Source organism: Chiloscyllium plagiosum, chromosome 38, assembly GCF_004010195.1.
Source record: "Chiloscyllium plagiosum isolate BGI_BamShark_2017 chromosome 38, ASM401019v2, whole genome shotgun sequence".
In the NCBI taxonomy this organism is placed as follows: domain Eukaryota; kingdom Metazoa; phylum Chordata; class Chondrichthyes; order Orectolobiformes; family Hemiscylliidae; genus Chiloscyllium; species Chiloscyllium plagiosum.
Window position 1 is genome coordinate 20631446 of NC_057747.1, and position 21635 is coordinate 20653080.

Here is a 21635-nt window from a genome sequence, read left to right on the forward strand (position 1 = left end):
TGGTGATACAGAGACTATGTCCTAACCACATGAAACAAACAGCTGTACTTGCTTTCAACTGGGAATTTCATTTGATCAGGCTACATTGTCTTTCTATTTAAATGCAATTTACACTGCATGAAATCGGGGCATCCTGTGGCTAGTTAGATACTCAAGCGTTGGCATAGTGGTAATATCACTGAGTGCGTAATCCAGGCCAATGTTCTGGGGACCTGGGTTCAAATCCTGCCATAGCAGATGGGTAACATTTGAATTCATTAAAAAAATATTGATTAGCATGTTAACTGAGAGAGTTTCTCCCCTCATGGGAAAGCCTAGGACCAGAGGGCACAGTCTCAGAATAAAGGGGTGCCGATTTAAGACTGAGATGAAGAGGAATTTCTTCTCTCTGTCAAGTCGAGTCCTATTTAATAAATTCTTGATTAGCCATGGAAGTGAAGATTGTAGGGAAAGGGCAAGAAAGAAGAATGTTGGATCAGTCATGATTCTTTTGAATGGTGGAGCAGGCTCAGGGGCTGAATGGCCTCCTCCTGTTCCAATTTCCTATGGTCTTAATGGTGACAATGTCACATTCACTGTTGCTTTATGAAAGCCCATCTGGTTCACTAATGTCCTAAAATACCATCCTCACCTGATCTGGCCTATGTGTGATTCCAGAGCATTTAACAATGTTGACTTTTAACTCCCCTCTGTGCAATCAGAGCATGAGAGCAGGCCTAGCCATGAACATGATTGAACAAATGAAAGAGAAAGGAAAATTAGGAAGATTGGTCAGATACCTAAATGCTTGTTCAGAATGAAATGGCTCTTTATTAATGTTGGAAAAACACATCAGGAAATTACTAACTTTCTTTCCTTACTGTTAACTGTTTTAATGGGGGACACATTCCAGGCACAAGATGTTTGGTCATGTGATTTGAATTTAAACATTCCATTTTTTCTTTCCAGTTCGCCTCCATGACAGCATATCAGAAGAAGGGTTTCACTACCTCATTTTTGACCTGTGAGTAGCTGCATACTTTTCCCCTAAAAATACAACTTATTGCATCTTATTTTCACCTTGTTTTATGTTTGACTGATAGCTGCAACTTGTCTTCTGCTGTTAATATTCAGCTCCTTCGAGCATGAACGGATTTGGCTGTCAGTGTTGGCACTGAGTCTTAGTGGGTGAAGAATAAAAATCCCTTGTGTTCCATAAAGTGTGCCAAATTAACAGGCAAGAGAAAACTAGTCGATGGATCAGCCCTGGCCCACACTTCAGAGTGGGTAAATTCATCATAGTCTTACTGGACAATAAGGCTGCTCTCTCAGAGAGAGAGAGAGGGAAAACTGGTGATGGTTTAACCTGAGGGTCACCATGCCTCAGGTGAAGGGAAATGTTGAGATGGAAGGATGGACCTTCATGATAACCAGATGGTGCGAGAATCGAATGCATGCTGTTAGCATCACATTGTATCACACAATCATCTGTCTAGTCAAGTGAGCTCACATATCCCATTAGAGTGGTTAATCAAGAAATGATGGACTTGAAAGGTACTTCATTTCCGCTTTACATTAGTGGAAAAGGACAAAATGCGGTGGAACAAGGGAGATAAGTTAAGGGACGGGGCTTACTTAGTAGATTTATTTGATTCAAATAACACAGAATGGAGAAAATAATAGGACTCAAGGTCGTTAAGTGTTGAGGACCCATCCACGATTATTAGAAGCAGTAGATAAAGAAATTGCAGATGCATTAGTTATAATGTTCCAAATCTCAATTCATCCAGAAGAGTAGTCAAATTATGTCGTCACTAAAGGTCAGCTAGGAAGAGAAACTACATAGGCTGTTTCCCTGAGAGTGGGGAGGACTGACAGAGGATCTGATTGAGGTGTTACGAAGGGGCATATTAAGGGGAGAAAGATGGACAGAAACCTTTCGCCTTAGTAGACGGGTCAATGACCAGGTGGCAAGAAGCAGGACATTTCGAGAAGATTTGAGGAAAGCTTTTTTTTTCACCCAGGTAATGGTGGGTATTGGGAGCTCACTGCCTAGTTGGGAACCCTCATGACATTTGACAGCTATTTAAATGAGCACATGAAATACCATAGTGTACAAAGCGAGGTGCCAAGTGCTGGAAAATGGGGCTAGAATAGATAGATGTTTGATGATGGGCTGAAGAGCCTCTTTCCATTCTGTAAAAACTGTATGACTCTGACTGAGGATTAATTTTTGCAAACAGTTATTTTTCGTTAAGACCGTAAGGCCTCTCCGTTTTACTTATGGGAATGAGTAATGTATAGTGAATTATCCAAAGATAAAAATGGGCTTTGGAGGTTTGGTGGTCCAGTGGATAGTATCCCTGCAAGGAGCTCCAGGTTTGAGTCCTACCCCAAGTCTTGGTAACCAGGGAAGATGTGTTCATAATGCGAGCAATCAGACTGAACGGCAAGTTGCAAATCCTTCCAATTGTACCAGTGGTAGGCGGTAAGAGTGAGAGGTCGTGGTGGGTCATGAGATCCTACTGTCATTATCTATGTCTCCGTGCTGCAGCATGCAATATAAACATGCAGGTTAACACAGCAGCTCAGACTCTCTGAGTGAACTCCAATACATCATTGTCATGCAATGGTACAGGAACCAGGCACAATATACGAGCTCTCCATTGCAGCATCCAATGGTATATTAAAGGGACAAAAATAGAGATTGCTGGAAAAGCTCAGCAGGTCTGGCAGCATCTGTGAAGACCAATCAAAGTTAATGTTTTGGGTCGAGTGAGAAACATTTACTCAGATTTCTCTCCGCAGATGCTGCCAGACCTGCTGAACTTTCCAAGCAACTTCTGTTTTTGTTTCTGATTTACAGCATCTGCAGGTCTTCCGCTTTTTATTTAGCCATTATTCTGTAATTTGCCATTCTGCTTCCTTAACCATGTTTTCTGGATTAGTTTCTGCAAAAAATGCATTGTCTTAGAAGACTGAGCAATTGTCTCCTTTCTTGGAGAAAATGATATTTTCCTGATCAAACTTTGGACAACTTTGTCAATTCAGTCCTTGATACAGTGAATAAATGGGCATAATTAATGTAGTGCATTATTTCCCTTGGGCTGTTGTACAGCATTTTCAGAACAAGTTTAACATTGACTTAATAGTGGCATGCCCTAGATACATGCTTTAATTAACTGGAGTTAGACAGCAGAGTATTTTTTGTTTTGTCATTCATTTTTTTTGACCTGCAGAAATCCATCACTATGCTCTAAATTTATTGAAGCAACTAAGAAATCCACTTAAGTAACATTTCCATTTTCCCAAAGCCCTACACCTACACTCCATTGCTGTACTGTTGGAGATGTCATTTCTTGATAATATGTCAAACCAAGGCCTCCTCTGCCCTTTTAAATAGTTGCAAAAATCTTCCATCGCTAAGGAACAACAGCCTGGTCTTTATCATATTACGGGTGCTTGCTATGTTCAATTGTCTGCCTCACATTGCACTTGTCAACAGTGGATCTATTTCAAAAACCAAGCCCTGAATTGGCTGTAAAAAGTGCTTTATTGGGTCTTTCTGGAGTTTTGACAGTTGCTATATAAATGCAAGTCTGTCCTACTTACACCTTAGCCCAATAAGTTTAGGTGCAGTTTGGTGAAATACAAAGCTTAAATGTTTGCTGGAAACCACGAGAATTATATGGGTCTTTTTAAAATAAGCACAGAATTGTATCTACTTTTCATGATCTTGTAAAACTACATTCTTTGCAGTGCTGCTACAGCAACAACTTATATTTACATACTGCCTTTAACAAAATGGAATGTCTGAAGGTGCTTTACAGGAGAAACCAAGTACGACACCGGCCACGGAGGGAATATTAGGTCAGATAGCTGAAAGCTTGATCAAAGAGATTTATAGGGAGTATCTCAAAGGAAGAAAGCAAAGGTGAGGTTTAGAGATATATGGAAAGCATGAGGCTTAGGAAAGTGAAGGGATGGCTACTGAAGGGTTTGGAGCTGGTAGAATCAGTGAGACAGAGGGTTGAGGTGAGGGAGAGATTTCTATAGTGAAAGGTTGTTTGACTGGGAATCAAAGTAAGTCTGTGAGAACGCATGTTGCAGAGAAGTGGGACCTGCTGGGAGCTGAGACATATAAAGTGAAGTTTTGGTTGACCTGTAGTTTACTCTGCCAGTCACGTACTGACATGCTTAACCATCTCTTTAACAACTCTCTGCTGTCTAGTGCCAGTATAATAGGATCCTTTGTACTCAGTGGAACAGAATCTTGAACAAAGCATTTAATGGACAACTGATGCAATCCCTCCTATTTTGTGGTGAAACCAAATTTATATCCCACTGATCACTCATGATTTTATTTATTGCTGGCGTCTTTGTATTTTTCTTACTTTGAGAACGAGTTAGACCAAAGAGTCTGTTTCTGTGTTGTACAGCTCTATGACTCTTAAGTCTTTTTGATCTGGTGAATCTGGCATCTTACAGAGTCAAAACCTGATAGGAATTCTTTGCACTCAGTAGCTCATGAAATAGCAACCCAGCCATGATGTCCTGTAATATAGCAGTGCATCCGTGTAATCTACTTGTCGCTATACCCTATATACAGAAGTCTGTAGTCTACATCACCCCAATTGTTGTTTCTTTTTAAATTGCATTGCCCTAAGATTTATTTGGATTTGTTGCAATTTGGCAGGATCTTGAATATTTCTGTCCAGCTTCTCTTTTACATCTTCCTGTTTATGTACCTCAGGACTGTGGGATATATATAAAACATTGCTGAGTACTGGGAAAAAAACAACATTAACTTGTGAGTCAGGCACAGCTTTATTAACAGGCTAGTGAGGATTGGTCCAAATACAAAAAACAAAGTTGCTTTCACCAAACATACAAAAGATGTTGTAGCTTTGACGACAATGTCTTCTCAATTTTGTGTTGTTTGTGTGTGTGTGATGAGAAGTTTAAAAGATTTTGTTTTCTTATCAGAAGCCCAGGTGTGACTTTCTGGCTTTGCTGGTTGCACTCTTGCTTGACAATTGGTCTTCAGCGGGTTTAAGTCTCACTCCGGAGGTTAGAATTAGAATTAGAATCCCTCCAGTGTGGAAACAGGCCCTTCCGCCCAACAAGTCTACACCGACCCTCCGAAGAGTAACCCACCCAGACCCATTCCCCGACCCTATATTTACCCCTGGCTAGTAACCTATCTATGGGCAATTTAGCATGGCCAATTAACCTAACCTTCACATCTTTTATGGATTGTGGGAGGAAACCAGAGCACCCGGAGGAAACCCACACACACACGGGAAGAATGTGCAAACTCCACACAGACAGTCACCCAAGGCTGGAATCCAACCTGCGTCCCTGGTGCTGTGAGGCAGCAGTGCTAACCACTGAACCACCATGCCACCCGTAAGAAGGCACAAAAATGCCTTCTCTGAGACTTGTAATCTCGCTGACACTCCAGTGGTAGTAATTATAGTCCAAGACATGCAGGAAATGTGTGATATTAAGAGTTTAGAGGTGCATGAAAGGCATAATCAACTAGGAGAAAGTGAGGACTGCAGATGCTGGAGATCAGAGTCGAGAATGTGGTGCTGGAAAGCATAGCAGGTCAGGCAGCATCCGAGGAGCAGGAGACTCAATGTTTCAGGCATAAGCCAACCATGGAAGATATACCAAAGGAATCCAACCTGTGCAGTGATATTGTGAGTTAATGAGAATTTGGCTGATCTAGATTCTGACTGAGGCTTTCAGACGTGACTCCAATATCCCTTATATCTTGGGTAGCAAATATCTTTCTCTGCATTGCAATGAGGAACTTTAAAAAGAGACGTAAAATTGTTGAGAATTTTCTTCCAACTTTTTTTATAAATACTTTGATTTTCTTGAAAAGAACATTTCATTCCTACCTAATAAGACCCAGCAGTTCTAGCCTCCTATTCTCTGACAAGTAGAGTGTTGTTTGTCACAGTCAAAACTTAAAAGCATGTCAATGGAAAAACCAAAGAACTGCAGATGCTGGAAATCAGAAACAAAACCAGAAATTGCTGGAAAAACACAGCTGGTCTGGCAGCATCTGTGGAGAGAAAGCAGAGTTAACATTTTGGGTCTAGTGCCCCTTCTTCAGTTTCGTGGACTTTCTTTCAGTATGAAGTTGAGCAACCCTATAAATAGCACACCTTATAGATCATTTCTGAATGGCAGATGAAGTTAAGAATGCACACATTTGTGGGTGAGTTCCAACCCCACGCTGATGAACTGCAATGAATGCTGGCCGGAAGGCATTAGAGAGTTTTGATAGAGCATTTCTGATTGTCCCCTAAAGATCTGTGAGTTTGCACCGTCTGCATTTATGACTGTAAAACATTAGTATAGAAATGCACATATTGATACTAAAGACAGAAAGCAACAGGTCCACATGCCCTCAAAAAGGAGAATGTAAAGTTCTAAGTAGACTAGGAGGCCAAAACGTTAAACAGCAGGAGCTTTGTTATGGAGGTGTTCACTCTCCAGGCAGCAAGGTCAGACAAAGCTGTTTGGCTGTCCATGTCATCATTATGCCAGATGATCGGACTCTTAAAATGAAATTCCACCATACTAACGCACGTAAATACACAGCAGGGAATGCTTGCAATTAGCCTGTTGTTGTTCATATCTTCTGAGTGCAACATGAGAGCTACATTCAACATTTTTCTGTTGGTCTTCAAAAGGACATCAACATTGAAACTGTGTCTTAGGAAATGAATGGGAGAAGTGACTGGAGCTTAGTGCTTTGAGTGGCTTGGACACACTGCTGTGGCTCAGTGGGTAATAGTTATCCTCTCGGAGTCCAAGAACTTGGCTTCAAACCACATTCCAAAGAGTAGAGCATCATACCTTGGCCATCCCTTCAATACAGTGCTTAGGGAGCGCTGCACTGTCTGATGTACCATCTTTCGGACCAGATGCTAAATAGAAAACTCTGCCCTATTCTTTCAGGTGTACGTTAAAACATAGTAATTGCAGTAATCGATGGAGAGCAAGTGAATTCTCCTGGCTAGGCATTCATCCCTCAACCAGAAGTTGAAAAAGATGATCTGGTTACCATTGCTGGTTGTGGGAGCTTGACATATGCAAATTGGCTGCCAAACTTCCTTTGTTTATTTTCCATTCTTTTATAGGATATGGGAATTGCTGGCAAGGCCAGTGTTTATTTCCCAATCTTTGAGTGTTTGGCAGTGAAGTCTATAACAGTGTTACATTATAATTGATTATTTATATGCAATTCAAAGAGCATTTAATTGATGGTAAAACATTTTGTGGCATCTTGATGTCTCTTAAAAGGTGCTATAGAAATGCAAGCTCTCCATTTATTTGTCTGCATTCATTCAAATATGATGTTGCATTTGAGCATTCCTAGTGGGGGATTTGGTGATTATGCAATATCTTGTTGTGTATCACAGCAATACCTCAAAACACTGAATGGACTGGCAAGTCAGAAATTGCACCTTAAAAAAAGGGCAGAAGGGATCTGGAATTCACTGTCCCAAGCTCAGCTGGATGCTAGGGACCAGTTGGAACTCTACAGATTAAGACCAACTGATTTTTGTTCATTAAGAATTTCAATTAATGTGAAGAAGATATAGGTAAATAGATTTGATACAGGCTCAGCTGCGATCTAATTGAATATAGGAGGGAGTTTGAGGGGCTGAATGGCTTTCTTCCATTGTGAACTTTTTTTTAACGCTTTGATCAGCATTTTGCACCAACCACTGATTTTGAACATATTCCTGATGTCAGTTTCCTTTGATCAATGATAAGTGCTTCACCCCTTTTCAAATGAAAAATACTTGTGTTGGGCACTTGGTTTCTATTTGTAGTCAGATAATGATTCCATTGAAGGTAATTTTGTCAGTAACTTCATGTGTTAAATGGCCGATTGGTGTAAATGGAAAAAAATAAAAGCAGGGTGGTGTGAATGGTTAGGAAGCAGACTGGTTTCCAAGCCTCAAAACGCAAGAACATCTGGTTTCCTTTTAAATACAGCCCATGATTTAATTATTAGCTGTGGACAAGAATCACAAACTCTCACTGCCCGTGGAATGAATAATTCAAGTGCCAACACTTCTCAGAAATGACATTTAAATTAATCAACAGAGGAATGACTGTATTTTACTGTATTATTCACTGTAAAATGCAAGTGACAATAAACCATTCAATTCAATTCAATTTGATCAGCTTGGCTGCAGGTTAACAATTTCTGTTATCATGAGAGTCACAATTATACCTATGTTAAGAAAATTATGTGTATTTCTCATTATTGTCAGTTTTTAAAATCATTTTAATGTATTTTTAAACTGAGCACTGCAGTCTCTTTAGAGTAATTCAAATGAAGACCATCACCTTCCTAGTGACGATTTCATGTTGGTCATTCTTGATGTAAATTACTAACATTCATTGTCTTGCATCCATACCCTTGCATTCTTCATTACTTTACAGCAGTTTAGGATAAAGAACAAAGAACAATAGAGGAGAAAGTGAGAACTGTAGTTACTGGAGATCAGAGTTGAAAGGTGTAGCACTGGGAAAGCACAGCAAGTCAGGCAGCATCCGAGGAGCAGGAAAGTCAACGTTTCGGGTCATGAGCCCTTCAACAGGAATGACTGATGAAGAGCTTATGCCTGAAATATCGACTCTTCTGCTTCTTGGATGCTGCCTGACTTGCTGTGCTTTTCCAGCGCCACATTGTTGACAAAGAAAAATAAAGCACGGGTATATTTTGCCCTTCTAAACTAAAACTATCTTCACTTCTGGGATCATATCCCTCTGTTCCCTTCCTATTCATGTATTCATCCAGGTGCTTCTTGAATGCTGCTATTGTGTCTGCTTCCACTACCTGCTCTGGCAGTGCGTTCCAGGAACTCACCATCCTTTGTGTGAAATTATGTGAACTTAATTCATTCTCCAAATTCTTAGCTATTTATCACCAACCACAAAGGATCGAGAAAGATTGGAACAGGGTGCATTGTGTCACATTAATGATAACGATCTAATAATCACTCGCTCACCAAGGATCGATTAATTCAGGGGTTAACTTAGTTAAACAATAAAAACACATTTTAAGTTATAAAACAGACAAACAGCAACCAGCTGATTACTGCATATTTGGCTTGCACACCCACAACAGACTTGCTGACAGTCGTGATATTGTGTACACAGTGCCTGGAGTTCTTAAAGGTGAACTCTCTTAAAGTCAAATCAGCACTTGCTGGAAAATCTCAGCAGGTTTGACAGCATTTGTGGAGAGTAAGCTGAGATAACGTTTTGGGGCCAGTGACCCTTCTTCAGACCCTGCTGAGCTTTTCCAGCAATTTCTGTTTTAGAATTCCAGCATTGGCAGCTCTTTGATTTTTTTTAAAAAATACTCTTAAAGCCAAGGTACACAGACACTTTCCACATAGTGAGAAGCAGTGGGACAGTGTTGGTTCATAAAGAATTGTAGGTCTGGATATTAAAATTTCCAAGATCATTAAAATGTTGTGAACAGGTACGCAAAAACTTTCAAGAAGTCTACTGGAATGCGGACTGTTATAAGACAAGGAATAGAGTACAACTGGGTAGAAGAAACACTTCAACTGTCTAAAGCCAACACCTGGAGTATTGAGGGCTGTTCTGGGCACTTCACCTTAGGAAGTATTTGTTGGCCTTGGTGGGAGAGCAATGTGGTTTCAAATGTGAAATTCTGAGGAGAGATTGAACAAACTAGGGTGTTATTCCCTGGAATTTGAATGGTGAAGAGGCTAGTTAATTGAGATTTACAAAATGTTAAACGGTACACACATGCAGAATGCTCAGGAACTCAGCAGAGTCTGTGCAGAGAGAAACAGTGAGTTCATGTTTTGAGTCTGGCCTGACATTTCTTCAGAACCTGAAAGGACAGAACTTTTCTGAAGATGTCGTATCGGACTCAATGCGGATTCTGTTTACCTGCAGAGTTTCTCAAGAGTTCTCTGTGTTTGTTTGAGATTTCCAGCAGCTGCAGTATTTTGGCTTTTATTCAAGGTGTCAAGGTGAAACCAACTGGGCAAGAAATGTTTGGAGAGTTGGTGGGGGATTGGAGAACCATGGAAACATTGCATAACATCTAGAGCCAGAACTTTCAGGAGAAACATTAGGAAACACATTAGCACATGCAGCTCGGAATTCTCTTTCACAAATGTCAATTAATATTAGATCAATTGTAAATTTTAAATCTGAGATTGATAAATATTTGCTAACAAAGTTGTCAGCGGATTATGGGGAAAGGGCAGGCAAATGGAGTTGGTTTGTGGAATAGTCATGATCATGGCCAAACAGGCCTGAGGGGCAAAATAGCTCCTAATTACCCCAGAATTTCTCCAGACCCTGGGACAGGGTAGTATATCAGGGTTGAATAACTTGGGCCCAGCACTTCAGTGGGTTATGTACTCAGGCTAGAGTGGGTGGGCCCATTGTATTGTGGGTGAATGAGGCCATGCTGGGGACCTGGGCTAGGAACCTGTGTCAAGACCAACTCTGGAGCATGTGATTACTGTCCCTGGCCTTTATCCAAGATGTTCCATCTCCTGACACCCCCAGGACCCAACTCCTACATGTTTATTACTGTCCGTCTTGACTTAGTAACAAAATGTTTGCTTTTTTGAGTTGAGTATTCAATTTTGACTCCAGATGTTTGAACACGTTTTCTAGACTTATTTAGTAGTGACAATTCTGTCATAAAGATGTACAACACGGAAACAGACCCTTCAGTCCAACTCGTCCATGCTAACCTGATATCCTATCATAATCTAGACCCATTTGCCAGCATTTGGCCCACATCCCTCTAAACCCTTCCTATTTATATACCCATCCAGATGCCTTTTCAATGTTGTAATTGTACCAGCCTCCACCACTTTCTCTGGCAGCTCATTCCATTCACACAGTACCCTCTGTGTGAAAAAGTTGCCTCTTAGATCCCTTTTAAATCTTTCCCCTCTCACCCTAAACCTATGCCCTCTGTTTCTGGACTCCCCCACCCCAGGCAGGCATGAGATGGCAAAAAGCCCCTAGGTGATAAAAGGCACAAAATCAATGCACAGTGGCTCAATGGTTAGCACTGCTGCCTCACAGTGCCAGGTACCCAGGTTCAATTTAGAACATAGAACATAGAACATAGAAGAATACAGCGCAGTACAGGCCCTTTGGCCCTCGATGTTGCGCCGATCCAAGCCCACCTAACCTATACTAACCCACTATCCTCCATATACCTATCCAATGCCCGCTTAAATGCCCATAAAGAGGGAGAGTCCACCACTGCTACTGGCAGGGCATTCCATGAACTTACGACTCGCTGAGTGAAGAACCTACCCCTAACTTCAGTCCTATATCTACCCCCCCTTAATTTAAAGCTATGCCCCCTTGTAATACCCGACTCCATACGCGGGAAAAGGTTCACACTGTCAACCCTATCTAACCCCCTAATCATCTTGTACACCTCAATCAAGTCACCCCTAAACCTTCTTTTCTCTAATGAAAACAGCCCCAAGTGTCTCAGTCTTTCCTCATACGATCTTCCTTCCATACCAGGCAACATCCTGGTAAACCTCCTCTGCACCCGTTCCAGTGCCTCCACATCCTTCCTATAGTATGGCGACCAAAACTGCACACAATATTCCAGATGCGGCCGCACCAGAGTCTTATACATGCAGACACAGGGAACCCTCATGTGTTGAGTTTGCACATGTTCCCTGTGTCTGCATGGGTTTCCTCTGGGTGCTCCGGTTTCCTCCCACAGTACAAAGATGTGCAGGTTAGGTGGATTGGCCATGGGATAAGTTCGGAAAGTGGGCTGCTCTTCAGAGGGTCAGTATGAACTTGATGGGCCCGAATGGCCTGTTTCCACACTGTAGCGATTCCATGGTATTTTTTTAAAAGCCTACAAAGCACTGGATCAAATTTATTAGCAGCCCTTCATCCATTGAGACAACGCGTGTGTTCTTAATATCCCTGATGCCCTGGAAACTTTGCCAATGATGTGTGGTTTCTTTGTAATCGATACTGTTGGCAACGTCTCTCTAGATTCTGTTGAAAGTTGTATTAGTAAACAACTCAACAAATGATATTTAAAGAGTAATGGTTCAATTCCTACAACAAAAGTACAATTCAGCACTGAAGATCCAAAGTGCTTGATTTTTTTTTTTGTTTTGCCATTCAGGATCCACCAGAGCAAATGGAAGATTTGCAGATCCACGAATAAAACACACTTTCTTCTGTAATAAATCGAACAGTTCTCACATTCTTTCAACCTTGACCTTCACCTTAACAGTGTTCTCACAGGTTTCCTGTCAATATCAGTGGCACTTGGTTCATGTGGAGAGATGAAAGATTGGATAAAACCAGTGAGTTCTGGAACTGGGTACACCTCTGTACTGGGTTATCATTGTCTGGGTTACCATGCCCTCCATTCAACCCTGCAATCTGCTTCACAGCCGGTTTCCTTTATTCTTCCTGGGTTGCGTTTGATCCAAAATTCAAAAACTGAGCTGCTCTTAGTGGGTTGTGTGTCCAAAGTCTAGCCCTCAGCCTGCCACCTGTGATGACCCTAACCCTATCGCATCCCCGTCCCCTCCCAGCGATTGCACTTTGCAATGAATAAAAGCAAAATGCAGCAGATGCTAGAAATCTGAAGTAAAAACAGAAGCTGTAGAAACTCACAGCGGCTCAGTGGTTAGCACTGCTGCCTCTCAGTGGCAGGGTCCCGGGTTTGATTCCATCCTTCTATGTGGAGTTTGCGTATTCTCCCTGTGCCTGTAGGTTTCCTCTGGATGCTCCAGTTTCTTTTCACAGTACAAAGATGTGCACGTTGTGTGGAATGCCCATGCTAAATTATCCATACTGTTCAGGAATGTGTAGGTTAGGTGTGTTAGCTTTGGGAAATGCAGGGTTACAGGAATAAGCTAAGGGGATGGGTCTGGGTGGGAATGCTCTTCAGAAACTTGGTGTGGGCTTGTTGAGCCAAACGGCCTGTTTCCGCGCTGTTGGGATTCCATAAAATAGAAACTCAGCTGGTCTGGCAGTCTCTGGGGCCGGGGGAGAAAAGAGAGTTAATATTTTACATTCCGTTGGACTATTTCAGTTTCTCCAGCACTAAAGGGTATCAATAAATCAGCTGGGATTTTAAAGACAATTGACAAGAGTTTCAAGACCATCGTTAGACTTTTAAATCCAGATTTGTTTAGTTGCATTTGAATTCTATCACTTTGAATCCGAGTCTTTGGGACATTACTTGGATTTGTGGATTACTAGTCCAGCAACAATCCCAGCACATCATCCTGATTGATCAATGTTCTGTGTGCCTGATGCACCTGAGATATACTGACGTAATTAAGTGGGAATATTGCCCACTTGGATCTCTGAGCTGAGAAGTGGTTTTATCCACATTAGCTGATGAACGATGGCACTCCAAACAATTAGCTGCTGCCATTAGTCCTTTGGATAATGCTCCAGTAATGCCATAACCATGGGATGACGTATCTAAACAAACCATAACATCAGCATTTCTAAACACCAAATCACTGATCCAGAGAAAATTCAAGCCACTGGATTGCTGCAGTTGCTAGAGACAAATTTAGCTGGAGTTAAGATTTCACTTGAGAGCTTGGAATAATTACCCTCCCAACCAGGCACATATGTATATACACACACGCACAGGCACACATAAATATACACACGTACAGACAAAAACATGAATAGACGCACAGGTACAGGCATATACATGCATAGTGACACATACACATGCATAGACAGAAACATGCATAGACACATACGCATGCATAGATACACATACACAGACACATGCATATCAATACAAATACTCAGAAAGACACAGGAACAGGCCCTGACATATTTAGTCCTTACATACTAAAACTGTCATCACTTACAGGATCCATATCCCTCTATTCCCTTCCTATTCATGTATTTGTCCAGGTGCTTCTTGAATGTTGCTATTGTGTCTGCTTCCACCACCATCTCTGACCGTGCATTCTCGGCACACCATGCTTTGTGTGAAAAACCTGCCTTGCACATCTCCTATAAACTGCTGTGTTTCCTTATTCCTGCCACACCTTGAACCTGTGTCCCCCACTAATTGACTGCTCCATCCTGCAAAAAAGCCTCATACTTTCCACTCTATCCATGCTATTCACAATCTTATAAACTTCTGTCAGGTCGCCCTTCAACATCCTGTATTCCAGTGACAACAAACTCAGTCTATCCAACCTTTCTTCATAGCTAAAATCCCCCATACCAGGCAACATCCTGATAAACATTTTCTTTACCCTCTCCAAAGCATTCATGTCCTTTTGGTAGTGTGGTGACCAGAATTGTACTCAATAAATACATACACATGTCATACCCATCACCACCATCATCTTAAACACTCTGCACATGGGTTAGCTCAATCCCAAAGCAACAAAAACTTCAATCCAATGTTGGACGTATATTTGAATGCCATCTGCAGAATGCTACATTTGTGCAAGTCAAAAATGGTGCTTCACCCTGGGACCTTCCTGACAGACATCTTTTCGGATTACAAAGTGATTTGTTTGCTTTGGATATAGATACTACTGTGTACACAGCACTCCCAAGCCAGCAGGATACAGTCAAGATAAGCAAAAGCTAGTTTCAGATAATTGCAGCTCAGATAATTTCTTTAGTAAAAGTGTGATCAGATGGGGGAACAAGCTGTCTGCATCAGACAAATGAATAGAAAACTTAGAGAGTGCAAAATAAGACAACAAACAAATTCCTGTCATCTGTGAGGGATTTGTGTTTATTTAACTGTGTAAGTGAGACAGACGGGGTACTAAACACGTCCAACTGATGCTTTGTATGCTTTCAGTGGCATTCCTCAGTCAATCAAGGATGTTGACCATTTTAAGTAAGAGGTTTGCAGTTTCCAACTCTAGTTGGACAAGTTCCTGGAGGTGTTGTCATGTAATCTCTGACTGCTTTGCTTCCACAGTTCATGTCGACATTCAACATTGGAAATGAAACAGACTTTTCATTACCTGATTGGATGATTCATGACTGTCAATCAGTCTGTTACTTGCATATATTTTTCACAATAACTTAGAACGTTTAAGCAGAGTTGTTAAAAGACTATGATTTCTTTCCCTGGGGTTTTCTCACAGCTAAAGTTTAGCATCTAAATTCTGGAGATTCCAGGGAGAGTTGGCAAATGGCAAGGGAATCAAGAGTCATGGGGAAAGGGCAGGAAAGTAGATGTGGGGAATGTCAGAGCAGCCACGATCCTATTGAATGGCAGAGGAAGTTCAGCCAGACGAACAGCCTACTCCTGTTGCCATTTCTTATGGGTTAAAGTTTGCATTAAATAGAGGTCAAGCGAGTGCATAACCCTAAGTATAACTTTGCGTAGTTTGAAGAGATTTAACAGAGAAAATTGCAGGATAGGCCAGGCTCAACTTATGCTCTTATCTGCTGGAATCATGTTATTAATAATGAGCAGATAACCTGCATTGTAGCATGTATTTGTTATGGTGCCATGTAAAAGATGTATCTCTCTACCTTCTTTGACCACAGTAAGAAATGTGGCAGCCATTTTGTGCCCAGCTCCTAATCTCCAGGTAACCATGTGGTTGTTTGTGACCATACAGATTCAAATGCTGTCGACCTGTTATGACATTGTGACATATTAATGTGGAGGTGCCAGTGTTGGGCTGGGGTGGACAAACTGGAAAAGTCTGTGTCGATATGCACGATCCTCTTGAAGATCCTGTCTGCATTGAGCTGACACCTCACCTGACGAAGGAGCAGCGCTCCAAAAGCTTATGATTTCAAACAAACCTGTTGCACTGTAACCTGGTGTCATGTGATTACTGACATTGTGCGAAAATGGCTGGGCTGCTGGGAAGACTTTCCTTGCAATTCTTCAAAACATTCCCATGGACATCTTCCTTGTGAAGTGGAGAGGACCTTGTTTTGACAATGGTGCTTCTGATAATGCAGCACCCTCTCAGTGTTCTCCTTCACCTCCTGCAACTTGCTTCCAGACAGTGCAGTGGCTGCCCCAACCTCCCTGTGGACCATTGCAGCTCACTACCACCTCCTCAAGGGCTATTTCGGACAAGCATGAAATGCTGGTCTAGCCAGGGATGCCCAGAACCCATGAAATAACTTCAAAAAAGCTTGAATTTTAATTTTAAAAAATCAATGCTGCATGGCTGTATCAATCCGAAGTGCTTTTATTTTATTCAGTCTGTGAATTGGGGCTTGGAATACACAACTTTCTGAACCAGGCATGGGTGATACCCACTGAACACAGCCTTAGGCAGCCTATCTCCCTGAGTTCTCTGCTTTATAATTTGGATTGCAGAGTGAAAAATGACTGAGCTACCCAGATAATTTTCTTCCAGAACAGAATCATGACATTTGTAAAGATAAGAATAGGACCGTGCAATTATTGAAAATATAATTTATGTCTCCAATCATTATGATCTATTACATCAATTTAAAACAAATAGATCCTGAAACTTCCAAAATATAGATTATTAAAGACATGATGAATTGATTCAATAAAATCAGAACACTTTAGACAGAGGGATGATACCTATCAGGTCGTCTGGCATTAATAATTCATACATGAATAATTGATAAGTAATTTTAGTACAATGCACGCAATTATTTTTGGAAATAGCTAGTAATAGGGAGATGGGCTGATCTTGACCCAGTTCAGATAGGGAACTGGTAACAGATAATCTGCTAATGAATAACTTCTGACCACTGAGCAAAATTAAGAAATTGTTTTGAGGCAATGCTTAAGGAATTAAAGTAATCTTGAGTTGCAGCGCAAGTTTCAATAAAGTCACCTTGAGGTTTCAAAACAATGCAACATGATATTTGTCTTGCAGCCTTTTGTTAATTTGTCCTCTCTGTAGTCCTTGTAACCAAATGTATTGGAGTTGTTCACAGGTCTGGACATAACCTGGAGAGACCAAAACAGAGTTTGCATTGCAAATTGATAACCTTGATTAGTATACTTTCCATCATAGAGATTTACAGCACTAAAACTGACCGTTCGGTCCAACTCATCCATGCCGATCAGATATCCTAACCTAATGTAGGCCCATATCCCTCTAAACCCTTCCTATTCATATACCCATCCAAACACCTTTTACCTGTTGTAATTGTACCAGCCTTCACCACTTTCTCTGGAAACCCGTTCCATATACGCACCACCCTCTGCGTGAAAAAGTTACTCCTTTTAAATCTTTTCCCTCTCACCTTAAACCTGTGCCCTCTAGTTCTGGACTTCCCCGCCCCAGCGAAAAGGCCTTGTGTAATCACCCTATCCATGCCCCTTGTGATTTTATACACCTCTATAAGGTCACCCCTCAGCATCCAACGCTCCAGGAAAAACAGCCCCAGCCTATTCAGCCTCTCTCTATAGCTCAAACCCTCCAACGCTGGCAACATCTTTGAAACTCTTTTCTGAACCCTTTCAGGTTTCACAACATCTTTCCTATAGCAAGGATTCGAACCCATGTTCCCAGCATATTAACCTGGGCCTCAGGAGTACTAGTCCAGTGAAATTATCATTATGCCAGCATCTCCATTGAACAAGAGACTGCCCCGTCTGCCTTAAAAGTATTCAATGACTTTGCTTCCCCCTTGTTTTCCAGAAGACAGTTCCAAAGGAGACATGACCCTCCAAAAAAAACATTTTGCCAGATCATTACTTCAAATGAGTGATCCCAGTAAATCCTAGTTTTCATCCTATTTTGAAAAAAGTCACCAAATTAGTTGGTAAAATAAGGATTAATTTTTAAAATTTATTCATTTGGGGAATGTGTGTGCAGCTGGCTGGGCTAGCATTCATTACTCATGCCTAGTTGCTCGTTGAGATGGTGATGGTAATTCTTGAACCTCTGCAGTCCACCTGCAGTGGGTTGACCCACACTGCCTTAGGGAGGGAATTCCAGGATTTTGACCCAGCAACAATGAAGGAACAATGATATATTTCCAAATCAGGATAGTTTTGAAGGTGGTGTTCCCTTGTATCTGCTGCCCTTGTCTTTCTAAATGGAAGTGGTCGTAGGTTTGGACGGTGCTGTGTGAGGATCTTTGGTGAACTTCTGCAGGACAATTGTGGTGCAGGACAAAAGTTAATCCCACTTCTGCAAAGAAAATTGGTCATCTCAATGCAGATTTGTTGTTATTGATGGTTGTCAGGGTACAATCTGGATTGGCCTAAATACATAAGAACATAAGAACTCGGAGCAGGAGTAGGCTGTCAGGCTCTTTGAGCCTGCTCTGCCATTTAATAAAATCATGGCTGATCTTTTTGTAGTCTCAACTCCACTTAACCGTTGGGATCTGTTTGAATTTTCCACAGAGCAACTTATTCCAAGCTGTTGACTTTTTCTCTGCTTTAAAAGAAAATTAATTTTCTTTCCTGAAAACTGTAGGACAAAGTTCAATTTTGATGACGAATTTGTTTGAAGATGTTGTTGTCTCCATTTACTGGAGCGGTTAATTGTACAAACGCAGAAGATTCTCGGCTTCATCATTTCACATTATTTTTTTGATCCTTTTCTCTCCTCCCACATTCTGTTCCTTGTTTTCACTGAGCAACATTTCCTGGTATTAAGATTACATTCATCTCCTTCCCAATGCTCTGCTGCTCTTCCTGTTAGTTGACCTCGATCTGACATGGAGAGTCATACAGACCCTTCAGTCCAACTCGTTCAGGCTGACCAGACATTCCAATCTAGTCCCATTTACCAGTATTTGTCCATTATCCCTCTAAACCCTTCCTATTCATATATCCATCCAGATGCCTTTTAAATATTATAATTGTACCAACCTCCACCACTTCCTCTGGCAGCTCATTCCGTACATGCACCACCCTCTGTGTGAAAAAATTGCCTCTTGGGGCTCTTTTGTATCTTTTCCCGCTCACCTTAAACCTGTGCCCTCTTGTTTTGAATTTCCCTAACCTGGAAAAAAGGCGTTGGCTATTCACCCAACCATGTCCCCCATGATTTTATAAACTTTTAAGATCACCGCTCAACCACTGACAATCCAGGGAAAAAGACCCAGCCTATTCTGCCTGTGCCTATAACTCATATTGTCCAGTCCCAGCAACATCCTTGTAAATCTTTACTGCACCATCTGAAATTTAACACGATCCTTCCTATAGAAAGGTGACCAGAATTGTACACCGCGATCTAACAGTAGCCTCACCAATGTCCTAAAAAGAATGTATGTTATTTATCCAGGGTGCTGGATTCTCTGGTGAACTCTCTGGTCAGCCCTCTACTGACGAGCCAACATTGGTTTCCAATCTGGCAATATCTTAGTTGCAACATTCGCATCTGTGTTTTCAAATCCCTTCATGGCCTTGTGACTGCGCGCCCCCCAGCCCCCAGCCAAAAACCGACTCCAGCCCTCTAACTTTTCAAAATCTCTGTGCTGTTCTGATTCTGGCCTATTGTGTATTCCATCTGATTTTGTTTTAATTTGTAGGAAGAAGGGTAATGCCTGTGGCTGGCCTGTGATTCTTTGTGAAGACTGATGAGTGGACATTTATTCCAGGAAGTGATTAGAAGGCTAGCAATCTAATGCAGGGGCTCTTCTGATGTCAAATCCGAAGGGAAGCTTAAACTGCTTAGAATGATTGATTGCACGCCATCAAATCATAAGATATAGGAGCAGAATTAGGTAATTTAGCCCATTGTGTCTGCTCCGCCATTGGATCATGGCTGATATGTTTCTCAACCCCACTTTCCTGCCTTCTCCCCATAACCATTGATCCCCTTACTAATCAAGAACCTATCTACCTCTGTCTTAAATACACTCGAGGATTAGACCTCCACAGCCAGCTGTGACAATGAGTTCCCCAGAGTCACTACCCTCTCACTGAGAAATTCCCCCTCATCTCAGTCCTAAAGGGTTGTGTCTTCAGCTATCCATGTTCACTCTGTCCAGACATGGTATGTCAATGAACTCGACAATGGAACAGCAGTAATCTATAGCAGAGAAAAGGCTGAGGTATGAGCCAATGGTAGTTAGCGCAGTGAAGGATTTGACAGGCTGAGCGCAGAGAAAATATTCCCTTTTGTGAAAATGTCCAAAGCGAGGTACCAAGTTGGGCATGTACTCATTCGAGTCAGAAGAATGAGAGACAGCTTTCTTGAAACTTATAATGTTCTTTTCTTTTGGGGATGGGGTCAAAATAACGGTGGACACTAGAAGTCAGAAACAAAAACAAAAATTGCTGAGAAACTTAGCAGGTCTGGTAGCATCCATGGAGAAAAATAAGAGTTACATTTCAGGTCCAGTGACCCTCCCTCAGATTTTCAGGAACTTGACAGGGTAGAGGAGGAAGGTTATTTCACTTTGTGGGGGAGTCTAAGACAAGACGATAATCTCTAAATAAGGGGGTCATCTATTTAAGACAGAGAAGCGGAATTATTTTCACTCAGAACATAGGGAATCTGTGGAATTCTTTACCACAGAGGGCTGTAGAGGCTGGATTATTAAATATATTCAAGGCTGAAATAGATGTTTAATTAGGAAGGGAATCAATGTTATGTGGAAAGTGGAGTTGAGGATTAACGGATCAGCCATTGAATGATGACTGACTTGATGGGCTGAATGACCTACCTTTTGCTCCTATGACAATACAGAGTTCAACCAGGCAGTTCACATGCACTTTTCTCCATTAGCCTTCCAGTTTCAAAAGGCCTTGTGGCACCTTCCATCCTTGTGGTCATTATTTTGAGCCAGTGAAGGAAGATGACCCAGGTCAGAACCTCAGCATTACCATCCGAGTATATTGTATCAAAGTTTTTGTGATCAGACTGAGGGGTCAAGGTAGCAACCCCTGCACTCTGTGATCGAGGCTGTTTGCACTTAATTCAAATCTGGATGTAATTACATCAACTGTACTGTTCAGATGCCATTTCAGACACTTAATGAGTAAATTGTAAGCAGTTTTCCAAGAACTGCCTCAGCCAAAAAAAAAGGTCTTGACTTGCTTTTAACCGAGTGCAGACTCTTCTGGGCTATTGGAGCAAACAACGTGCTCATTTCCTTGGCATTTCCATGTGGGATTGTTTCTCTGGAGATTTGGTGGCATAATCACCTGCAGCTGGCAAACTGCATAGTCGGAAAGAAGACTGATTTCCAGCTCTGTTTGTGTGTGAACCTTAGGCGAAAAATACCTCAAAGGAGGAATTATGAGTCTCTCAATCTTGGACATTTAACAGCGACTGATTCAACTGTGCATAGATTGTTAAATTAGGTTTCACCTCTTTTATTCCTTCATGAGGTGTGTGGGTGTTGCTGACTAGGCCAGCATTTATTGCCCATCCCTAACTGCCCAGAGGGCAATTAAGTATCAACCAGATTGCTGTGGGTCTGGAGTCACATGCAGGCCAGACCAGGTAAGGATGGCAATTTCCTTTCCTAAAGGACATTCGTGAACCAGATGATTTTTTTCCTGACATTCGATAATGTCTTCCAAGTCATTGTTATATTTTTAACTCCAGATTTTATTGAATCCAAATTTCACCATCTACCACAGCAGGATTTGCACAAGGCCCCTACGACATCACTTGGGTTTCTGGATTAATAAT

The 21635-nt window shown here is 41.6% G+C and overlaps 1 protein-coding gene across 9 annotated transcripts in view; it reads left to right on the forward strand.

Moving 5' to 3' along the window:
- Window positions 1-21635, forward strand: part of camk2g2 (calcium/calmodulin-dependent protein kinase (CaM kinase) II gamma 2) — a 359232-nt gene that overhangs the window by 193572 nt on the left and 144025 nt on the right. For all 9 annotated transcript variants that reach the window (XM_043679064.1, XM_043679069.1, XM_043679065.1 and 6 more), the window contains exon 4: window positions 949-1003. In XM_043679064.1, coding sequence (XP_043534999.1) covers window positions 949-1003 — 55 coding nt within the window. The remainder of the gene's footprint in view (window positions 1-948; window positions 1004-21635) is intronic.